We start from the raw sequence: 22,018 nt of genomic DNA, 5'->3' as shown, positions 1-22,018 counted from the left end.
GGGGTCGCTTCACGGACAACGAAAAACCAGTTCCTGCTTTGTCCCACATTTGTGGATGCATTCGGGCCTTTCTTCTTGCCGCCCCCGTCCAGCCGCCAAAGCGCACAAAGACACACCCGCCATTTTCCCGTCCTTTCCCCACATTCTTCAATCAGTCCTGGGACCCGGTACGGGGGCAATGGCGACAATCGGGGCATGAACCCAAGACCTCTTGTTTGCGTGGACATCCTCAAGCTTCCAGGACTGGCAGACGCGTACGTCCCGGCCGCCCTCGTCCAGTTCATTGCGAATGACATGCTGGGAAATATGTGTGTGTGTGTGTGTGTGGGGGGGGGGGGGGGGGGGGTTGTCGGAGAAAAGGCAAGAAAACAGGCAGGAAAGGGTTGGGGAGGAAAAAGTGTGAAATGGTCAAACTTTTTGGATACATTTACATTTATTTCCTCCCAAGCGATTTTCTGCCTTTTTTGCTGCCCATTCCCCACTTTCTTTCCCGCCTGACGAAATTGAATGCCAAAAGTGAAAAAGGTGCAGAAACTTCTGTTAAAAAAAAAAAAGCATCTTTTTTTGTTTCTACTCCTTTTCACGCATTTGTGTTCCCAGCTGTGTGCTCGACGAGGTTTGAAGCCAGAAAACGGCGGGAACATTTCAGCATAAGTCCAGGAAATAGGCGGGAACATTTGGGAGAAAGGGCACTAAAAAGTTGGGTGAAAGGTCATCGGTGTCATGTGCAGTCTGAAAGGGGCTGCCAAAATGTCCCAAGGTCAGTTTGTCTGACCTTAAAAAATGGGGTCGCGACCTTTGCTCGTGATGATTGATTATTGATCGGTGATGTGACGACGATCGAAAAGTGTGCATGACGACGAGAAAAATCTCCAGCAGGAAGTCGGAAAATAAAAGCAGGTTTGTGTGTCTTTTGTGCATGTTTTAACTTATTCTTTTCAAAATAAAACATTCAAACTTGGACTGCTTGATTGATGATGTCATCCATTTCAAACCCACAAAGTCGCTTTGTCAATAGTTCAGACTTTTTTCTTTTAACAATAATCTATTTTTGAAAACAAATATTAACAGCTGGTTGCAGATGACATGTTAAGATAAAATATTTTTTTAACACACACACGCATGCGCGCACACGCACACACTTGGCCTGCATCGTTTTCTTCATATCTTTTTCACGTAAAAATATTTATTGACTTTAAATCACACGTACATATCTACATATATCTCTCTCTATATATAATGTGTATACAGAATTATGCACATTATATATATATATATATATATAACTATGCACATATCTCACACACACACAAATACATATTTACACACACGCACACGCTCGCACTCAAAAAGATTCCCCCCACATTTTAAATAATATTTATTTGCAAAATATAAGACTGAGTTGCATTGAGCTATTTTAAATCTTTTCAGGTTGTTTTTGAACAACTACATACTTGAACTATAATTGAACTGACATTAAATACATAATCCACGCAATATTTGATTGTATCACATTTATGGATTTGATTTGATTTATAATTGAATTAATCCCCCAAAATTGACAAAAATTAAATAGTTTTAACTAACAGATTTCTGTTTCGGTAAAAAAACAATTCTGATTTTACAGATTTTTTATTCCTCATTGTTTGGATGATTATTCTGGGATGGAAACACTCAAAAAGATAATAATAATAATAATGATGATGATGATGATGATGATAAAGTGGTGCAATGGAAAGAGAATCTACAAGTGTGGACTAATAAATGTGGAGTGGGGTGGGGTGGGGGGGATGTGGGGGGTTATTGCTTGAGGGAGGGGGTGGTGTCCTAAAAGCGAGCATATGGTCCTGGCGGGGCGGGGCAGTGGGCGGCGCCCCGCCCCCCAGTATCATTTCAGAAAAGGCCGCGTGCACCTTCTGGTCCAAAACTTTGAAGGCCCCGCCAGGGGGCCGGGGAGGAGTGTGGGGGGAGGCCGCTGTTTTTTTTTTTTAAATGGAGATTGGAATTAATGACGTGCAATAAGACGACAATGGCGCCTTTGTCAACGAGCCCCAAAAGAGCAAAGAGGCCCCTTCACAATAAAAGAGCAAGCGCCGCTTTTCACAATAAAAGACAAGAGCAGCTGCTGAAGTCCACAGGACTTGTTAGCATTAGCATTAGCAAGCATGGTGTGAAAACCTTCATTTTGAACACCAGCCGTAAACTTGACTTCACGCCTTAATTTGAAAGCCGAACCATGTTTGAGGTTCGATCTCCAGCTTTAAACTCTGCCTTTAAACTCGTAACTTCGCTGGAAAGTTGTTTTGTTTTCTCAAAACCCTAATGGTGACTTCAAACCCGTGTCTTCTTTATTTGAATATGTAAAACATTTTAAACCAGAATACTGCCTCCAAATCTTAATTGGAAACTCGAAACCTTATGATTTTTTTTTTCTAACCTGACATTTTGAAACCCCTGAACCTTTGAAGCGTTCACCTTAGTTGGAAATCGGAATTTTAATTTGAATTTTTTTTTAAACGCTCAGCTGGTCTGAAAGTCAAATTTGAAACCTTAATCTTGCTTTCAAAGCCGAACTCCATTTTGGAACCTCTGATCAGCCACTTTTTGGAACTTATTTGGAAGCCTTAACCTCGGCTTGAAACCCTACCCTGACTCGAAGCACGCACACACACACGCACACACACGTGCAGGCGCACACAGGTGGCGTCAGAAGTGGGAGCAAAGAAAGGCGCTCTTTGTTGTCAACAAGCAGATTAGGGGTGCAGCAGGATTACCAGCGTGGGGGACACCCAAGTTGAGCGCGAGCCGGCCAGCGTCGTCATGGAGACCATATAATGGGGGGGGGGGGGGGGCGGTGTGTGTGTGCGTTTGTCGTGAGCGAAACTCCAAAAAAGGAATAAAAACGAATATTTCCAAATGCAGTTTCAAGTGTCGATTTCATCATCTGAAGTCACCTGATGGCGATGGCGTCCGTCGTCACGGTGACAAAGATGACATCATCTCGTTAAATGCTCACGCGCCATCAGACGACGGCGCGCACACTTCCTGTGCCCACTTTTTTCCTCAAAACTTCCACCAGACGCTCCAACCTGAAAGCAAAGTCGGCTACTTTGGAAATGATCTTCGATTATCATCAATTTGAAAACAAATTTCAATTTCCAGTTTGGAAATTAGATATTTTAACACCCCCAATAAAAAATTTCCAAACTAAACCGAAAACCTACTTTTAACGTAAGCCAGGCTTGAAAATTTATCTGAAACCACGTTTAAAAATCGAACCCTGGTTCAAAACTTGAAGCCTTTCTGAAAACGTCTAAGATCAAATTTAAAACTGGGATTGTTTTTTGAAACCCTAACCCTTTCCTGAAACAACATTTTGAAACCCTGAGCTGAGAACTTTGATTATGCTAATTTGTCAAAATTGTAATGACAATTATTAATCACAATAATTCATCAACGTGAGGAAAACCGATTCCATTTTTACGTCACTTTTCAACAAACAATTGATCACCAACTAACGAGCACGCTAAGAATTCAAAATGGAAGTTGTCGTTCTGGCGGCAGCTTAACGAAGGGTGATGCGCGAGCTGGCCCCCTGGTGGTTGGCTGAGAGCGCCGCAGAGCTCGTCCACAAAAGGAAATATCAGCTCACGATGGTGATAATAATTACAATCAATTCATTGTGCAGCTCTTCTTGGAAATCCTAAACCAGGTTCGACACCAAAATCCGGACTTGAAACAAGACCATTGGCTTCAAACCCTGATTTGAAACCGTACCCCTGGCTTGAATGCCGCACCTTGTTTGATCTTTACGCATCAACGCTTATTCATACGGACGCACTCGGCGTCCGCATGTGCGTCGTCAAGTGCAAAAGTTGGAAAAAGTTGGAATAAGGAGAAGATTCCATCAGTCGTTCCATTCTGCACCCCCCCGTACCCCCCCCCCCCACCCCACCCCGTCCCCCCTGAGCAAACACTCGTCTCTATTCGGCGAGTCGTCTCCTTTCACAGTGGCCCCGCCCCCCCGCTGGCAGCCAAATTAGAGCAGAAAGCCTCGGGTTTGAGCCCGGACGACTTAATCTGTTTTCATCACCATCTCATCCCTTCATCTTCAGAAGCCTGATGAGACAGGAAGTCACGTTACGGCCGCCGCCGCCACGGACCGCGAATATCAATGATGTCACCTAAAACCAATGATGTCATATTAAACGTCTATGACATCACAAAAAGGGCAACGATGACATCAATGAGGTCACCTCGGACCTCATTGATGACATCATTGATTATGAATGACGTCATCTTTCAAAATCAATGATTAAAATCACCTGCCACGTTTTATGCATTCGCAATATTTTAGCGTTTTTTTCTGCAATACTTCATTTCGTGGAGAATGTTGTCACGTTTGTCGTTTACAACTTTATTGTTTTCTGTTTGATTTGATTTCCAGAACATTGTTGAAAATGCGCTCAAGGTGCAATACCTGCAGACTCTCTCGCTTGCGTCTCGCTCCGCCTCCTGGCAGCGTAGAAGCTCCGCCTCCACGTTACGCTTGTCCTCGGTGAGCTGCTGTAGCTGAGCCAGAAGGGGCGGGGCTCGGGGCTGCCCGTCAGCAGGGGGTGGAGCCTTCACCGGTTGCTCCGAGCTAAAAGAAGACAAGCTGATCTGCTTTATGGCGCCCCCTACGGGCCGACGTGTGCCCAATGCGTTTCAGGCGGCCGCCGTCTGACCTGCGATTGGCTTGCAGTAACTTTAGCTCCGCCTCCAAGCGCTTCCTGTCATCCAAAGCGGCGTCTCGCTCCCGCTGAAGTCTGATCAGCTCGTCCTGATTGGACGAAAGCCAAACTGCGCTTCACTCGTGACTGGACTGGATTTGTTGCCTTGAAATTTCCGGAAGGCCCCCGTTGACCTCCGCAAAGGCGCTAAACGTTAAACATTAAACGCTCGGCAAACAACACAAGTTTGATTAGGAAAAGATCAACAAGTTGATCTGGATTCGGCGAAGGCTTCATTAAGGCGCTCATTACAAATGCGCGCAATCACGCGGTGCTTGACTTTGACATCGGCGACGTTTCACTTTTTACACACGCAGCTTGCTAATTAAGCAGAATTGATTCAACACTTCACGCGTCCGTCACGTGTCCTCGATTGTCCTCTCCTGCTTTCTGGCCTCTCCTTTCAGTTTTCACCTCCTTTCCTGCCTCCTCGTCTCTTGTCGCGGCGTTCTGCTTGTTTGGAGCGGCCGCGTCGCTCAGGACAGGAAGTGAAAAGGTGCCGCCGCCCCCAAATCGGAATGACAGCGATGTCCCCCCTATGCTAATGACCCCCCCCTCCTCCCACCCGTCATGAAGAGGAAGGAAACGAAGGGTGAGTGTGTGTCTTCTCCAGCAGAGTCAGACGAGCGTCTTCAAACGACGAGGCGCTCATTAATCAGACTAATATGTAAATGAGGTCATGGGCACGCCGGCGAGCCGACCTTTAACGCGACGGCTGAAGGTCACGCCATGAGGAGGAGGACGAGGAAGAAGCCGCGGTCATGTGACCTCTGAGAGGAGCCCGTCCTGACAGACCGCAAGCCGAACAATCGAATAAAACGGCGAAAATGATCAAAGGATGACTTTGATGGACAAAAACGTAACTTACGGGAAATAATCAACAAATGACTTAAACATTTTTTGAATTGACTTGAACCGACTCTCAAATAAAAGAAACAGACACAAGACAACTGCTTTGCTTTCTAAATCGACCTCAACATTTGACTGAAACCAAGTGACTTAAACGACTTAAGACTCTTTTGAAGAAATTGAAAAAACTTCAAGGAAATTTCTTGGACGAACGACTCAAACAATCAACTTGGACAAACGACCAAAGGATAACTTCAAGGAGTTAAACGAATGACCCAAATCATCGAAAAATGACTTTAATTGTTTTTAAATTGATCAAAACTATCGATTACAACAAAATGACTAAAGACAAACATAAAAAATGATCGATGAATGAATATTTAAAGAAAACAATTCAAACAATTGATGTGGACAATTTGAAAGAATGATTTAACGGAACGAAACAACCGACTTCAACAATTGATACCAAACTTTTTTGTTTTTGTTTTTAAATCAACCTGACTCAAATCGACTCAAACAATCAAGTAAAACAAACAGACCCGAGACAACAGACATCAACAAATTACTTCATCAATTAAAGACAGCTGTTGTCCAAACGACGGAATGGACTTGGACCGAGACTTTTGCAACCACGACATAAATCAAAGACTGAAAAGTAGGAATTGAAAATGGCAATGAAATGAACGACTCAAATGGCCGTCGTTCGTCAGTTGGACGGCCGCTGATTGGACGTCAGCTGTTAAATAAAAAAGCGTCCCCAGGCAATAATCCCCCCCCCCGGACCCGCATTAAGAGCTTGGGAACGCTACATTAATAACAACATGTCATATATTTCTGCAGCGGCAAACAGACGGAAGACTAAGACCCGAACGCTCCGGCCAAAAGACAACTTGGAAAAAAACCACATCGGTCACGTGTGATGATGACGATGATGAAGACGCTGCCTTGTGTGTGCGTGCGTACCTTGCTCACCCTCTGCTCTCTCTCCTGCATGACTTCCTGTTGCAGTTGTCGAACCTGCAGACAAGTCAGAGCGTGACGACATGTTAGTCAGGAGGATTCATCAAAGTTGACGTCAACAATTTCAAGGGCAGCGACCGAAACCAAAAATCGATTCAATGAAATACGATAAAGAAAACAATCCATTGAAGCGCTTCGCTGAAACGATTCCTTCAATCGGCTTTGAGACTTAAAATAACGACTTCTTCAACTTAACTGATCGACTGATTTTTTCAAAAGAGGTGTCAAAATGAGTCATTTTAAGTTCCTGTCATTTTTTAATGTGTGATTAAAACTCATTCACTGCCATAAATTCATTTAAAAAAATTCTAAATGTACAATAAATTTTTTTTAGGTTTTCATACTCTTGTTAACAAAAGTGTAAAAAAAAAATTAATAGAAATAGTTGAAATGAATTTTTGACGTCTATAGCCGTCAATGGCAGTGAATGAGTTGATGAGCGCGACTGACTCGGAATTGCAATCGCAATGCAGCAGACACGTCAAAATTGAGCAGTAATCAATGTCATAATGCATTTATTTGTGGATGCTCAAGTTGTCTTAACATTTGTATAATTTCACAAGTGACTTCATGTTAAAGATGAGATCGTTCTCTTTTTTTTAAGAAGGGGAAAAAAGAAAAAGGAAAAGAAAAAAGATGAGATCGTTCTTAAGAAAATAAAAATATTTGCATTCCTTTGACTTTCCTCCACTTTTATGTTACAGCTATAAAATGTGCGATTAATCGTGAGTTGACAATTGAAGTCTTGCGATTAATAATTCCAATGAAACGTTTTCTTCGCCTGACACGCCTCTTTTTTAACGAATGAATGAATTGAGCTGATTTGTGTTTTTTTACAAGACGATTGTGGAGGACCACGCACGCCTGGCAGGGAATGGAACCGGCAACCCGGCAGCTGCTGCGCACATTTAATAAGCTTGTAATGACCTGATATTAGCTCAATAAAGGCTGGGGGGGGGGGGGGGGCACGCAACCCTTTTCCCGGCCCCTGCACGCTCCCCCCCCCGCCCCTTTTTCTAATATTTCCCACAAGTCCCGGCAGCGGCGTCAGATAATCCCTGAGAGATGAGGAGAGGGAGCGAGGGCCGGCGAGCAGCGGGCGTGGGGGTGGTTGGGGGGGGGGGGGGGCGCAATCCTCCAGCATGGAGTGCTCTCTCTCTTCTCCTCCCTCCGCCGGGGATTACGCTCGCTTTGAAACATATTTGAAGCGCCGGGGCGGCATTAAGGTGTTACTGTGGAGGGTGGTGTTAACGGCGAGGGGCGGGTGTTAAAAGATGGCGTGCTACTGACACTAGCGGGACTTAGCGGGGTTGGGCTCGAGCTGGGTTAATGGAGGCGGCGGCGGAGGAGGCGGGGCCCGGGACGGAGGAAGACGGGCGGCGGTTCACGTCACGCCGCAACTTCTCACCGTTGAAGGGGGGAGGGGAGGGGGGGTTCGGATGAAGGTGACAGGTAACGAAAACTCATGAAATTGAACCGAGAAAACAATTTTTGGGAAGGAAAAAAAATAAAAACGAAAATACAGAAGAAGCAAAATTGTACTTTTGTAATTTTTTTATCTTGTACTCAACAAATACATCATATATATATATATATGTATTTAAAAAAACTAAAACTCAGACGATAAAATAAAAATAAATAACATAAAAAGGAATTCTAATGTTTGTGATTAGGGTCCGAACCGATGTGGACTTTTTTGAGGTCGATGCAAACTTTCTGAAATTTGTCAAAATAAGAATTCCGATAACTGATTAATTGGTCAATTAATTTAACGACTCACTCAATCCCGAATGTCTTTTTGTCGCATGTGTTGATATGCTCTCCGTTTTTAGGTTCAAATCTGAAAAATTGTAGAAATGACGGTTATGATAGTTTGATATTATTTTGTTTTCAGGGTGGTTCTGTTAGTTTTGATTCGTTTTAGTTCATTCATAAATGCTTGGATTTAGTTAGTTTCAGTATTAGTTTGAGTTCTTTTTTTTTTTTTTTAAAGTGTATTACTTGTGCTCAATATTTAAAAAACAACAACATGGGACGGACGTCGCCTGAAGCTGCTTTCCTATTGGCTGACGTCCCTTTTGTGTGACGCGCTTTCGAACGTCCTCATTCTGGTTCATCTCAAAATCAAAATCAATTTCAAATCATCCCCAAAGTCTCATGCATTCAATTAATGACCAAAGACTCAAACAAAGGACATTTTGGCTATTATTATAGATAATTATAAAATGTTTATAAGAATTCATTAAAAAAAAATACAATAATTTTCGTATTTATTTTTTTATTTTATTTGGGAGTTTTTGGGTTTGATTGAACTGAAACAACTTTGGTGCCATCACAACCAAAGTTGAGCCACGCGATGTCACATGATCACCTGCAGCCAACGATGACCAATCATTTGAGTCAAACTCCTGAGACTGACTCACTGGACCCGAGAGGTTCCGTCGAACCCGACTTAAACGTGCTAAACATCGATTCTCTTTTGTTTGTGCGCACTTTCCAAATAAAAAGCTTGAAACTAAAGATTTGTTCTTATTCGTCATTCGCGTCTTCGGAGGACCGAATCGACGCTCGCGTGCGACGCGCGCGAGCTCAACATCATTCGCCGCTTGTTTACTTGCCGTATGCAAATATTTGCCTTAACGACGAGCGGCGGTGGCGGCTGAGCGCCACCACGAACAAACACAAACAAGTACGTGAGAAGCGAGCGAGCGAGCGGGCGGGCGAGCGAGACCTTGGCGATGGCGGCGTCTCGCTGGTCCATGACGGCCTTCATCTCCTGCGCGGTGATGCGGCCGCGCCGCTGCGCCGCCGAGCGCACGCGTTCCACCAGGGCCGAGCCAAAGGTCGCCACTTCCTGCGCCGAGCTGGACCGGCAAACGCGGCGGAGGAGTTGCTCCACTTCCTGCCAGGCGACAGCACGCATGAGGACGACTTTCATTGGCGAGCAAGAAGAAGAAAAATCTTTTACCAAGTCGCCGTCCTCAAGCGCCGACCTGTCCGTCGGGTCCGACCTGAACAGACGACACACACAGCAAAGACAGTCAGGACACGAGCGACGCGCGGTTCTTCTCGGGCTCTCTTCGGTTCTCGCTGGACGGCAACCAATAAGAGCAAACCGGACAAACGGGTTCGCCACCTCCATCAAACCATCGGTTCCAACCGGGACGAGCAACTCGGACATCCTGGAGGAGGAGCTTCGGTCTTCTTCAGTTCTTGCTGCTTCTTGATGGCTTTCGTCTGATCTTGTGGATTATTTTATGTTCTTGCAGGTTCGGGTCTTTTTATTGACTCCTGAATCGGACTTGCTCTTGTTTGCATCGGTTCTTGTCGGTTCTTGCTGGTTCCTGTGGGTTGCTTCCTGTCGGTTTTCGACTTTTTTCTTCCGTTGGCTCTTGTTGTATCTCGGCAGGTCCAGAAAGTTAAAACCCCGCCACGGTCTGGATGAAGGTGCTTCAACTCAAGCGGCCTCGCTTCTGCTCGTGATGGATTTGCTGTGTTTGTGTCGGTTGTTCTGGTCTTTGTGTTTTGTTGCAGTTTCTGGTTTGGTTTGTGGTTTCTTGCTGGTTCTGTTGCATTTTGGTTGCATTTGTTGGTTTCTTTTGAAGCTTGTAGGTTCTAATAACTTCCTGGGGGTTCTTTATGTTTTTCAATGTTCTGGCATATTTATGTACATTCGTTGAGCTTCTTGTTGAATCTTGCCGGTTTTTGTTGGCTCTTTATGGTTCTTAGAAGTTCTGGTATGTTATTGGTGGAATGTTCATTTCGGTTTTTAGATGTTTGAGATTTCCTTCCTTGTGGTTCTTTTAGGTTTTTGTTGGGTTCTTGTTGATTACTGGTGGTTCTTAAGGGTTCACGCAACTTTGTGCACATTTGTCTCGCTGGTTCTGCGCAAGTAGGTTCTTGATAGAACTTGCCGATTCGTCTTCGTTGGGGTTGGTCCCTTTTGGGTTCTTACAGGTTCTTGGCCATTTGTGGCGGTTCGAGGTTGTTTTTGTCGCCGCTTGCAGGTTTTGTGTACGTCTGTTTCAGGTCTTGGTGGTTCGCGGTGGTTCCTGTCGGAACTTGGATGGGCTTTTTCCTCATCCGTTTTCGGCGGTTCCGCCGGCGGATGTGAAGGCGCTAAGATTGTGATCCGCCGTCCTCCTCCAGGGAAGTTCTTCATTGAGCCGGGCGCTGTTTTGCTGTAATAAACTGTAATAAGATGGTCGACGCGGCGCCGCTCTGCGGGGAACAGCAGGTAATGAAAGACCAGCCGCCTCCAATAAAGCTCCTCTAACACCGCGCTTACGGCAGCTCGCCTCACGCTGCACACGTGCACGCCCACGCGCACACTCAGCCGCCGCCATTACTCGGATCAAGAGCGCGAGCAACAATTAAGTCTTCATTTTGGAAAAAGTTTCTCCGCGTCAAATTGTGGCGTAACAATTTGCCGGAAACACTTCATAGACATCACACAATTATAGGCAAATTATACACACACTCAAACACGCACCAACAGATACTGTATACACACACACACACACATGCAGCGATGCACACGAACACACACACACGCGTAGCCCTGACAGATGGAACATGATCGTCCATATTCGCTCCCTCATAAAAAGGATTGCGGCCGCCATATCAATCACCCCTCATCCTGGGCTGGGGGGAATTTTGCGTGTGTGCGTGTGGCGGGGTTGGCGCGCGTGTGCGGGTTTAATCTCTAATTAGGTTTGCGTGTCTGTTTGGCAGCCCCGCGGCTGACAAGAGCTCGTTTCACAGCTTTTCAACAAGAATTGGCGGCGGCGCACGAAAGTCAACAATTTGCAATATTAAAAGTGGCAAATAACTTTTTTTTTTTTTTACTTGATTTTAAAACGTATAGCAAAGCGATCACAATTTTGGTAAGTAAAACTAAACGTTTATTGTGAAGGGCACCCCTGTCAATCACATGACTAGCAAACTAAAGTCTCAAAGCTAACAATGCTAGCTAGCTTTTATTTACGTGACTCTTTGATTTGCTACTAAAACAATTCATTGTCGAAATGTGTGATTCTCAAGAAGCGCCTCTGATGGGGGACTTTTCTTACATTTTATTTTGAAGGGCATCCATTGGAAATAGCACAGTATAATTCGCCCCACTGGATGAAATCGAGTCATTCACGGGACAGGCACACCGACAAGAATATTTTTTTTCAATGTATTGTGCTTGTTTGTATCTCATTTAGAACTTTTATTTTGAAGATGATTTTATTTTGAAGGGAATCCGCCAGTTGCACAGAACCAAAGTACCTGTGAGTCATAGGACTGATACTTTTGAAAACGCAACAAAAATATAAACGCAAGACTTTGGTTTTTGCTCCCATTTTTTTAAGAGATAAACTCAACGATGTAAAACTTCTTCCACATCCACAAAATCATCATTTCTCTCAAATATTCTTCACAAACCAGTCTCAATCTGTGTTAGTGAGCACTTGAGAGATAATCCACTCAGAAACAATTTTTTTTATATTTGTTGAGTATATATTGTGTGTGTGGTCATGTGAGCTCCCAATATGGGACTTTTATTTTGAAAGGCATCCACAGGAAACGCGTAGTGGATGCGGGACAAAACCTCCTGTCAATCACAGGCCTGACCCCGTGTCGGTGTGTGCGTGTGTATTTACTTGGCGGCCTGCTGCAGTCGAGCGACGTGGCGTAGAGCCTCATCTCGCTCCTGATTGGCCAACAGGACTCGTGACATCACGGCCTCGTCTCTGTCCTTGCGAGCGCTCAGCAACTCATCCAAGAACTCTGACGGGACAATTTGAGTGAGGACCGAGTCAGGAGACAGTTTTAGTTGAGGAGCGACGTTCACCTGAAGGCGCCTCCCAGTCTTTGGCCCGCTTGGTGTCGGCCATCAGCTCCACCTCCTTCCTCTGGAGCTCCTCCTCCTTCAGGCTCAGCTGCTCCAGCAGCTGAAATGAATGTCAGGTGTTCATGGATGCTGAGTGGTCATCGATGTGGGGTCAGGTGTTGATCTGGAGTTGGGTTGTTCATGGACACGGGTGCTTATTTATTAGGGCTGTGCCCCAAAAAAATAGATTCTCATAAGAATCACGATTGTCATTCAGTACGATTCAGAATCGATCTTAAATGTCCCAAAATTTATTTGATTTAAATGATTTGATATTGCCCTTCGTTTGTGTGTGCCTTTATTGGGAGCGCTGTTTATGTTTTACGAGATTTGGCCACTTGGGAGCAGTGTGGTTCCGCGTGTTATGATGCATTGATAAGTTGCAGCCGCATTAGAGAGTAGAAGAAAAAAGTCACGATCAAGTTATACCAATAAAAGTTGTTGTTTTTGCAGCGTAGGAAGAGCAGATGCCGGCGAATAATGTTGACGTGCTTGTCTGTAAACATTCCTGAAGCGTTTTGTATGAACAGCCGTTCTTTTGAGTGATGAAAGTGCCGCGAGTAGCGCGCTAGTTAGCATTAGCGAGTCAGACTTGAGTAGATTATGATGAGTCTTTGCATGCCTATAAATTGAATCGTTGTCAATCAAACCATTTTGAATTGAAAATCGATTCCCACCCCTATTATTTATGCAGAGTTGGCGTTTAGGCACTGTTGCTGTATGCGAGGTCAGGTGTTCATTTATGCAAAGACATAAAGTTGACTTTTCATGGTCAGGTGCGGATGGAGACTCGGAGTGGTTTATGCGGAGTCGGGTATTGGTGGAGGTGAGGTTCAAACCTTTTTGTTGGCGTCTCTCAGTGCGTCCAACTCTCGGAGTAACAGAGACACTTTCTTGTCATCGTCCGGAGGCGGGGCTTGAGTGTATGCTGCCGTGTGACCAATGGCGGCGTCCTGATGGCTGCTGGAGGACACGACAGGATGAGTCGACCGAGACAGCATTTCCCATCATGCTCCTGTCCCTGCAAGAGGCATGCTAGCACGTGGTTAGCGCTTCAGTTGTGTGCTGGCGTCTTGTTGGCGTTGTTAGCGCTTGACCCGCTGGCCGGCGTCCTGCGAAGACGCGAGGTGGCGCGTTGGGAGTCGCGGCGCCGTCTTCAATAATGGGCGGCGGCATCCATGTTCTCATATCACCTTAAAGGTCAGGCTGCTGCTTCTTGGCGCAATAAAGCGGGTAAATAACATGGCCACCATGCTAATTGAGTGTTTCTAATCTAACTTTAACTTCTCCTATTTCGGGCGCGCGCCTCATCAAATATCTCGTTTAATAGGTCACGGCGACGCCGGAAAAAAGAAAGTTTAATCAAACGTCTAATAAGCCTGCCAGCAATTTTCAATATGAACGTGTCGCACTCGTGATTGTCATGGTGTTATTGTTTGGATCGGGTGGGAATTTCCCATGATGCATCTCTCTCCTCAGGACATGGACAGGTTAGCACGCCGTTAGTGCTCAACCTTTGTATTTAATCACCTGCTGATAAGGAGCCCTCCCATTGTGGGACCACCAGGACCCTGGCAGGTCTCGGGAGCCGGTGGAGAGCGTCCGCCAGCTGAAAAGTCCGCGTCGGCCATGCCTGCCGGCGTTCCGGAGGAAGCTGGGCAAGACGTTTTCACCTGGTTCGGAAGGAGGGCGGCGCTCGTACCGGGAGCCTCCAGGGGCACCTGGACGACTGAGACCAAAACAGGGCCAAGATACACAAAGATTCTGAAAATGTTCTGGTAAAGGGTTTCGTACCCACAAGATGGTCTGATGGTCCTGCGCTAGATCTGTGGGCGGGGCTCAGTGGACGCTGAAAAGGCGAAGGAAGTCGCTGTCGCAGTTCCTCGTTCACGTGAGGGTTATCTGAAAAAGAAGAAAATATTTAGATAGGAATATGTACCCAACGGAGCTCAACAATGGTTGTGCGGAAATTAAGTCACCGCACTGACCCCGTCTTTGATCCAAATCTAGTCCCTCATACAAGACTTATCCTTGGTCAAAGTCCTCCGTGTGTTCCTGGTCTTCACTTTGAATCAAATTCTAGCAATTCTTACTTCTCTTTAGTACAAGCTTGTCTATGGTCCAAAGCCTTAGTCCGATACTGGTCTTGTCTCTGATACTAGTCTTGTCTCTAGTCAAAGTCCTCAGTCTGGTCCCAGCCTTTACCCTGGAACAAATTTTCCATTTTCTTGTCTCTGGTCCCAGTCTTGTCTCTGATTCAAGCCATGCATGTGAACCTGGTCTTGTCTCCGAGTCATGTCCTTTGTCTTGTCCTAGTACAGGTCTCTCACTCTGGTATTGGTCTCATCTCCGTGGGGGGGGGACACGTTGTGGACTTTGAAGTCACTTTGAAAGTGTGCGCGGCGTGCGTGCGCGGCTCCGTGATTAATGTGAACAGTTTCGGCGGTCTCGCTAAGGATGTTTAAATCCTTCTAAATGAGCGTTCACGCTTCACACTCGCTTTGAAGTCTCGTCAAAGATGGAAAATGTGCGGAAAAAAGGGGAAACGCAAAGGCCAATCGGGGGTCCAATCTCCGTGAGCCAATGGGGAGCCGGCGGGGGTGCCGCCCCCTCCCCCCAATGGCGTAATAGAAACTAAAGTCCATTAATTTTTTAAGCTTGATTAATAGAATTTGTGCGGCGGCGGCAGCGGCAGCGGCGGCGCAGGAAGCTTTCTGTTTTCCAGCTGACTGCATGAATATTAATGACGGTGTGGAGCTGATTAAATAAGCTTCAGCTCAAATCCAACACAATCCAGCTCTGATCTTTCCCGCCGAGCCGCCGCTGCCCGGAATTTCCATACCGACAGGACGGCGAGAACCACGCCAACAATAAACACGCGTGAGCACGTGCTCGTCTGCCAACGACGCACGCGTCTTTCATCGTTTGCTTCTGTCTGACCGCGGCGCTCAACGCAAACAACACATCGCACTTTATTGATCGCGGATCGGCGACACCACGCAACTAAATGGCTGATTGACAGTGCGCATCGACAGATGTACTACCACATGCCAAGTAGAACTCACGTGAACGTGGACTTGAAACTTACTTGAAGAGCGTTTGGCAAACTTTTCACACAAACGACGAGGGCTGCATAATTACGGGCAAAATGCTAATCACACTTATTTTGTTTAATATTGTAATTGCGATTATTATTAGTAATGTTATTATTATTGAAGTGAAAACATCTGCATTTTTATTGCGTTACTTTTTAATAAGTAAACTGTTTTTAGTGAATAATAACAATTGATTGAAGATTAAAATAGGGCTGTTCGATTATGAAGAAAATATTCATCATGATTATTTTTGGTAATGATTGAAATCACGATTAGGACGATCATTTATTTTTGGGTACAAAATAATAAAATGTTTTAACAAATACAATTCATTGAAACACTATAATTATGCAAGTTCCTTTTGGATGAAACTAAATGTATTTAATTAGTTATTTTGACATGAAAAAAAAGGTGCAAATGTATAAAATTTGTATTAATAATCTTTTCTTTTCTTTTTTTACCATTATGCTGATTTTGTAATTGTGGAGCCCAATAAGTGAAATTGTAATTGAATTTCGATTAATTGCACAGCCCTAGATTAAAATAATAAAAAATGTACAATAATACAATTGAAAACAAGCAAACTGTGCTTTTTCACAAAATGGGCTGTTGATCTCTTTGGATGCTTTTCATCTCCAATTTTTGACGTGCTTCTTTTTCAACTTCTTTGGTGTTGTTTAGGCAGCTTCATGAAGCCTTAAGTGTGTGTTCGCCCCCTGGTGGTTGGCTGACCACAGCTTGAGAAAGCGCTCGACGACGCGCATATTCAGCAAAATTGAAATGTAAATATCAGCGACGAGCGGGTTCTTCTAACCGCGGCAGAAAGAAAATCATAACTCAGTTAATTGTGCAGTGCCTAAAAAAAATACACAACAGAGAAGCCGAGCCTGGTTTCATTCAAAATGGGGTTTTATCCCCAAAACCTTTTTCTAAAAATGATAGTAAGCCTTTGTTACTTTATGTGCAGTTTGAACATAAAATATATTCTTTGTGGCAATTTGCCCCAAAAAGTCTTTACAATAGCTTTTTTTTTAATTATTATTATTATTTATTTTATGATATACTTATGCAAGCCTTTGATCAATAGTTTTCAGACTGGATTCGGGTTCGAAGGGAGTGTGCAGAAAATGGTGATAACTAAGAAAGTGATGTACTAAAAGACGCAGTTGTACTACAACACACGCTTCCATGACATGATTAGAAGACACATTTACATGGCAAAGCGATATGAGAAGGTTGGACTGGTATCAAAACGTTCACACGCACACACACACTCAAACAATTCAGTCCATCCAAACAGATATGAGGCGGCCTTCTCTACAACAAAACAAATACAAGTGTGTGTGTGTGTGTGTGTGTGTGTGTGCGCGCGTTGGACCACCCAGCCTGCAGATTAAAAGCTTCACATGACCCCCCCCCCCCCATTCACTCTCAGCCTTTTCATTACATTTATCTACTCTGAGCGTGTGTGTGTGTGTGTGCGCGCGCGCGCGAGTGCTTTTGATCAATATGTGTGGTGATTGACAAGCCACATTCTGTACATGTTTGTACGAATGGCTTTCTTGGCGATCAGGTCGGGTGTTGCCATAAAACGTGATCCTTGCCCGCCAAGACGTTTTCACGGACAGCACACAGGACGTCAGCAAGCCACAGCTTTTCTTATCCATACTAAATATATATCATTTATCCAAATAATATAAAAACATACAAACATGAATAGATAGATTCATATGGGAGTGTTTAGTCAATGTGTTCATGTAATTTCTTGCAGTGTTGCTGGTTTTTAGAGACACAGTGCCACTTAGTGGACAAACTCACACACTACTACATTGATACTTTCAGCATTTGTGTGAGTGTGTGTGTGTGTGTGTGTGGGGGGGGGAATTTCACATCATTTTCTAAGGTTTTACTATCATTGTGGGGAACGCGAGTCCTCATGAGTCCAAACCTCTCTTTGAGGTTCGAAACTTGGTTTTAGAGTTTGAGTTTGAATTGGGTTATGGTTGAGGTTAGGGGGAGGGGCTAGGAAATGCATCAAGTCAATGATATGTCTACCCCTAGACTTGGAAACCCAACGTGTGTGTGTGTGTGTGTGTGTGTGTGTGTGTGTGTGTGCGACGTCAATGGCAGTGAATGAATACAAAAAAGATGATTAAAAATTCAGGATGACAAGCAATTTTTTTAAATGTAATTAATCGCATGACTTCACTAGTTAACTCATGATTAATCACACATTTTATATCTGTCCTAAATATATTATTTAAAAAAATCTAGGTTTTCATACCAAAAGTGAAAAAAAAAGTTAAACTAATAGAAATTGTTCAAATTAATTTTTGACGTTTATAGCCGTCAATGGCAGTAAATGAGTTAATATCAAAAGTAGCAAAACTTTAATCTACAAATAGAAACAATAACAATATAACTATACTAAACCGTGTCTGTACATCAATAACACATAAAAGAGGCAAAACACAATCCCAAGTGTTACGAGTAACAGCAGCAAAGCATGATGGGAAAGCCTCCTACGATTACTGTTGCTCTCCAAGTTAGCATCAGTCCGCTCAGGAGTGCACCAGAAGTGGTGAGAACACATTTCAAAATAAGAGTACAGCGTTCGGTGCCTTAATCTTGCTCATTTTACTTCATTTGCTAAGTGTGTCTTGTGAAGTGTCAAATGTCTTATCCCATTTCATGTACATTTGCTTACGGGTTTCTTTTTGTCTTTTTTTTGTGCCCATTTTATTTTCACAAATTTAAATAAACAAAGATGGTGTTCCTTTAAGAGCATTCAATTGCAGATGACATTTCTGAGCAAATGCAATTGGAGGGAACGCTCATCTATTTGGCATTGTTACACAAACTGTCAAATTGTGTATGTTGATTCAAATGCGAACTAAAATGGGCCAATCTGAGCTCTGAAATTCTCAGGGCTGGAAACGAGTCGTGGTCGTCAATGTGCACCGACGCCGTGTTAGCGTACCTGCATGCAGGTGTACCGTTGTGTACACATGACAGGAGTGTTGTGCTGTACTCGTGCACCCGTCTTATGTTTTGTGTAGTAGTTGTGTACCTGTGTACATGTCCACCAGAGAGTCTTTCAGTTCTTTGCTTGGCGTCCATGTTGATTGTTCTGAACTCTCTGGGCTTCTATGTGGGAGGGGAGGAAAATTAAAAAAATTAAAATGGGCTATGATCGGTTACCATATCAAATGAATGATAACTAAGATCCTCAAGTAAAATGCGGAATCCAAACTACCAAACATTTCAGCCTGTTTCAGAGACACACAATGCACGTAAGCAATCTTAGCAAGCTGGCTCTCATCCGATGTTAGCAACATGCTAACAGCACTGCTGCAAGACTCAATGAGTGACGGATGACAATCGCGGAAACGTCTTACTGGCGGAGCAGCTGCAGCTGGAGGTGGCACATCTTCTTTTTGGCTTTCTGCACAGCCAGCTGAATGTCCGCCCCTTTGCCGTGAGACGCCATCGACGACAACGGACGTCGCCGCGGCAACACACACACACACACACACCAACCGGCTGAAATATTGATGAGATCTCCGGATTGGCTGTCAATCATGCCAACAATTAATGGCCAAAGGCTGAAAATACGAAAGACGCGAGGAGTGGATGTTTTTCTTTTCATGTGTTTATTCATCATCCATTCATCGTTTGGTCATCCAGCAGTTTGTCGAGCAACGGCACGTCCACGCGGTGCTTCATGACGAAGCGACCGTTCAGGTGGAAGACGGGAATGTCCCACTTGTACTTGTCGCGCCACGCTCGGTTCTCCGGACGACTGATGTCCACCTGCTGCAGGATAAACTGACATGTGCGAGGGCGACAAACCTCAGTGACCAGTCAATCATCCATTTAGGGTCAAAATTGTGACCACTCACTTTGTGTTTGAGTGGCTGCAGCGCTTCTTTGGCGTCGTCACACAGAGGACACGGATCCTAAAAAGCAAAATGCAGCGGGTCTTTACTGCTGAATAAATAGCATTAGCATGCTAACATTCAAAATAAAGCCAAAATGTTTTGGTTTTAAACACGACAGACGAACTCCCGAAATAAATTGTTAGCATTAAGTGTTAGCATTAGCATGTTTCTTACGTGCTACCTTGCAAATCTGCACAAATACAAGAGCAGGGTGACAATAGTCAAAGTGGGTGATCGTATTTAAATTAGCATGCAAATCATTTGTATTATTAGTGTGCGTTTCCTCGTGTGGAAACAAGCTGGGTTGTTAGCATTAGCAGTGAACAGTGACAACAGTAAAATGGGTGGGTGTATTAGCATGCACGTTACCTTGGTATACAGAGTGAGAACAGGTAAGGTGTTGCGACAGTAGCGCCTGACACATGACACAGGCGTGACATGTGACACGCGTTGCAGCACAAGCGTTAGCATCTGGGAAGAGAAACAAAACAAAACAGTTGCTAACCTGACTGGGTCACGTGATCTTCAGTCACAGTGGCCGGCCCAATCGAAGAGCAGGAGAGCCCAGATCAACCAACAAGCCTTTTCAATATGCGTTGAGTCTTCGCCCACTGATGACATCATTATCAAGCTCCTCCCACTGATGACATCATTATCAAGCTCCTCCCATTGATGACATCACAGGCGTAACAAGTCATCAAAGCATCCCAGCATGCATTGATGTGCCTGAGGTTTGATTGTGAATGGGGTATATGCCACGGAGGAGGCGGGACTTCCGACTTCCAGGTTTCACACATCAGCTTTGTTTCCGCTTCCGCTTTGCGACGTCTGGGCCGCGTCCCAGTACTTGCGCCTTTGTGCCCCTTGGTTGCGCCTTCCCGTCGACGGGTGCGAGTGTGTAGTGTGCCCGAAGCATTTCAGAGAGCTGAGACGCCCTGCGCGCTCGCGGTTGGGGGGGCGCAGGGGTGGGGGTGCGAGTGTTGGGACGCGGCCAGCAGTGGCCGGAAACGCCGCTGATGTGTGAAACCCGGAAGTCGGAAGTCCGCGACGTCTACCCCATTAAGATTGTTGAATAAAGTTTGTTAAATGAAAATCCCAGCATGCATTGTGGCACTGTTCTCAAAGAACGTTCTTCAAGATAGTGGCACCTTGTGTTAAAAGTTACCAGTGAATTTCTTTACATTCGCTTTTATTACGTTTTTAGACAATCTAGTGTTAAAAACTGGATTTTTTTAAAGCGGGCTGGAACAGCCACAACAAAATGGTGGCTCCCTCGTTTACATCGGAAATTTCACAAAGCACCCAAATGTTCGGATTCCTCCTTTGGTTGGTGGGCTCTCGAAGTGTAATGTCTTATTTCCAAATCACCCAATTATCGACGAGCCCCTTGACATATAAACTTGCTCTCGCAAGATGTATTCTCGTGGAATTTGTGAATCCACAAAATCCATCTTGTACCGCTCCCATTGATTTCTACCGATACGAACCACTTGGTTCGAACCAATGACAGAGCGACATTGTATTTGGGGGCGGGATATGCATCTGTGACGAAAACAAGAAGCGCCGAAGCCGTGGGAAGAAACAAACTAAAGTTCCATGTTGTAGTCTCTTGTATCCGCATATCAACATTGCAAAACCGACAACATAAACTCAACGCAATGATATCAGTAAGTCACGACATTTTCATCCTTTGCCGTGATTGGTCGAAACAAAGTTAGGTAGACGTGCACACGCTTGTCTCGTCCAATCAGCTCGAAGTGTTGTACAGCATGCCCCGCCTTTCCCGGAACAAATTAACGCGGAGAAGTCTCAGACTGATATTGTGGAGAACTCCCTTAAGTGGAGCACAAATCAATCTGGCTATTGCAAGGGGTACCTTGACATAGTCCTGCTACGACAATTAAGATGCTAAAACAAACATCGCCCTCGAATATAAACTACAAAATGTCGCCTCCTTATGTGTCACTTCTTGTTGTTGTTATCTCACTTGCTAACTGTCGAAGTGAATTCAACTCACCAAGTAGTGGCGATGGACGAGGCAATTCGTCAGGATTGTCGTCTTCAGTCCCACAAACGAAGAATATAAGTTTTGTTGATAATTCGGAGACGCACAAATGAGGAAATTTTATAGCCAACACTCGATGACTTTATCCATTCAAGTCGTTTCTTCTTCTACTAAGTTTTTGGCCAGCTTTAGATGCGTGGCCGCCCCCTGCTGGACGAGAGCGAGGTGACAACTTCATGTGCCCATCTGACTTTTCGTAATTCCATGTTTTCCTTTAATTCGACGTCTCTAGCTGTCTTCATTATTCGAAGAAATCAAACATTCTAATCATTACAGGTAAGTATAATTTCCTGGAATGACTTATTTCATGTTTAAATGGTGAAATCTTTCGTTTTACTCGAATTCCATACTTTTAATACAGATTTCATGACTTTAATTTGTTTCCATATAATTCTAAC

At 44.5% G+C, this 22,018-nt stretch overlaps 1 protein-coding gene across 5 annotated transcripts; it reads right to left on the bottom strand.

Annotated features, from left to right (window-relative positions):
* Positions 1 to 1,166: 1,166 nt before the first annotated feature.
* mipol1 (mirror-image polydactyly 1) lies at positions 1,167 to 21,751 on the bottom strand. Of its 5 annotated transcripts, XM_086095741.1 has the most exons (16): positions 21,573 to 21,750; positions 19,925 to 20,026; positions 19,517 to 19,573; positions 19,290 to 19,442; positions 18,685 to 18,757; positions 14,314 to 14,421; positions 14,050 to 14,248; positions 13,359 to 13,482; positions 12,481 to 12,580; positions 12,290 to 12,416; positions 9,610 to 9,652; positions 9,373 to 9,543; positions 6,585 to 6,638; positions 4,728 to 4,822; positions 4,481 to 4,642; positions 1,167 to 3,089 (listed from the first exon to the last, which is right to left on the bottom strand). In XM_086095741.1, exons 2-16 carry the CDS (start codon positions 20,024 to 20,026, stop codon positions 3,023 to 3,025), a joined length of 1,635 nt encoding a protein of 544 aa, XP_085951867.1. In that variant the 5' UTR covers positions 21,573 to 21,750; the 3' UTR covers positions 1,167 to 3,022. The 5 variants fall into 5 exon arrangements, with proteins under 5 accessions (XP_085951867.1, XP_085951866.1, XP_085951863.1 ...); XM_086095740.1 differs by lacking the exons at positions 19,290 to 19,442; positions 19,517 to 19,573; positions 19,925 to 20,026 and having other exon boundaries at positions 18,685 to 18,761; positions 21,573 to 21,751; XM_086095737.1 differs by lacking the exons at positions 19,290 to 19,442; positions 19,517 to 19,573; positions 19,925 to 20,026; positions 21,573 to 21,750 and adding an exon at positions 19,013 to 19,267 and having other exon boundaries at positions 18,685 to 18,761.
* Between the last annotated feature and the right edge of the window lie 267 nt (positions 21,752 to 22,018).

Source organism: Leptonotus elevatus, chromosome 14 (assembly GCF_054856555.1).
Source record: "Leptonotus elevatus isolate MCC_2025b chromosome 14, RoL_Lele_1.0, whole genome shotgun sequence".
NCBI classification, from domain to species: domain Eukaryota; kingdom Metazoa; phylum Chordata; class Actinopteri; order Syngnathiformes; family Syngnathidae; genus Leptonotus; species Leptonotus elevatus.
The sequence above is the reverse complement of the archived record's forward strand: the minus strand, read 5'-3'. Positions and strand labels throughout refer to the sequence as shown.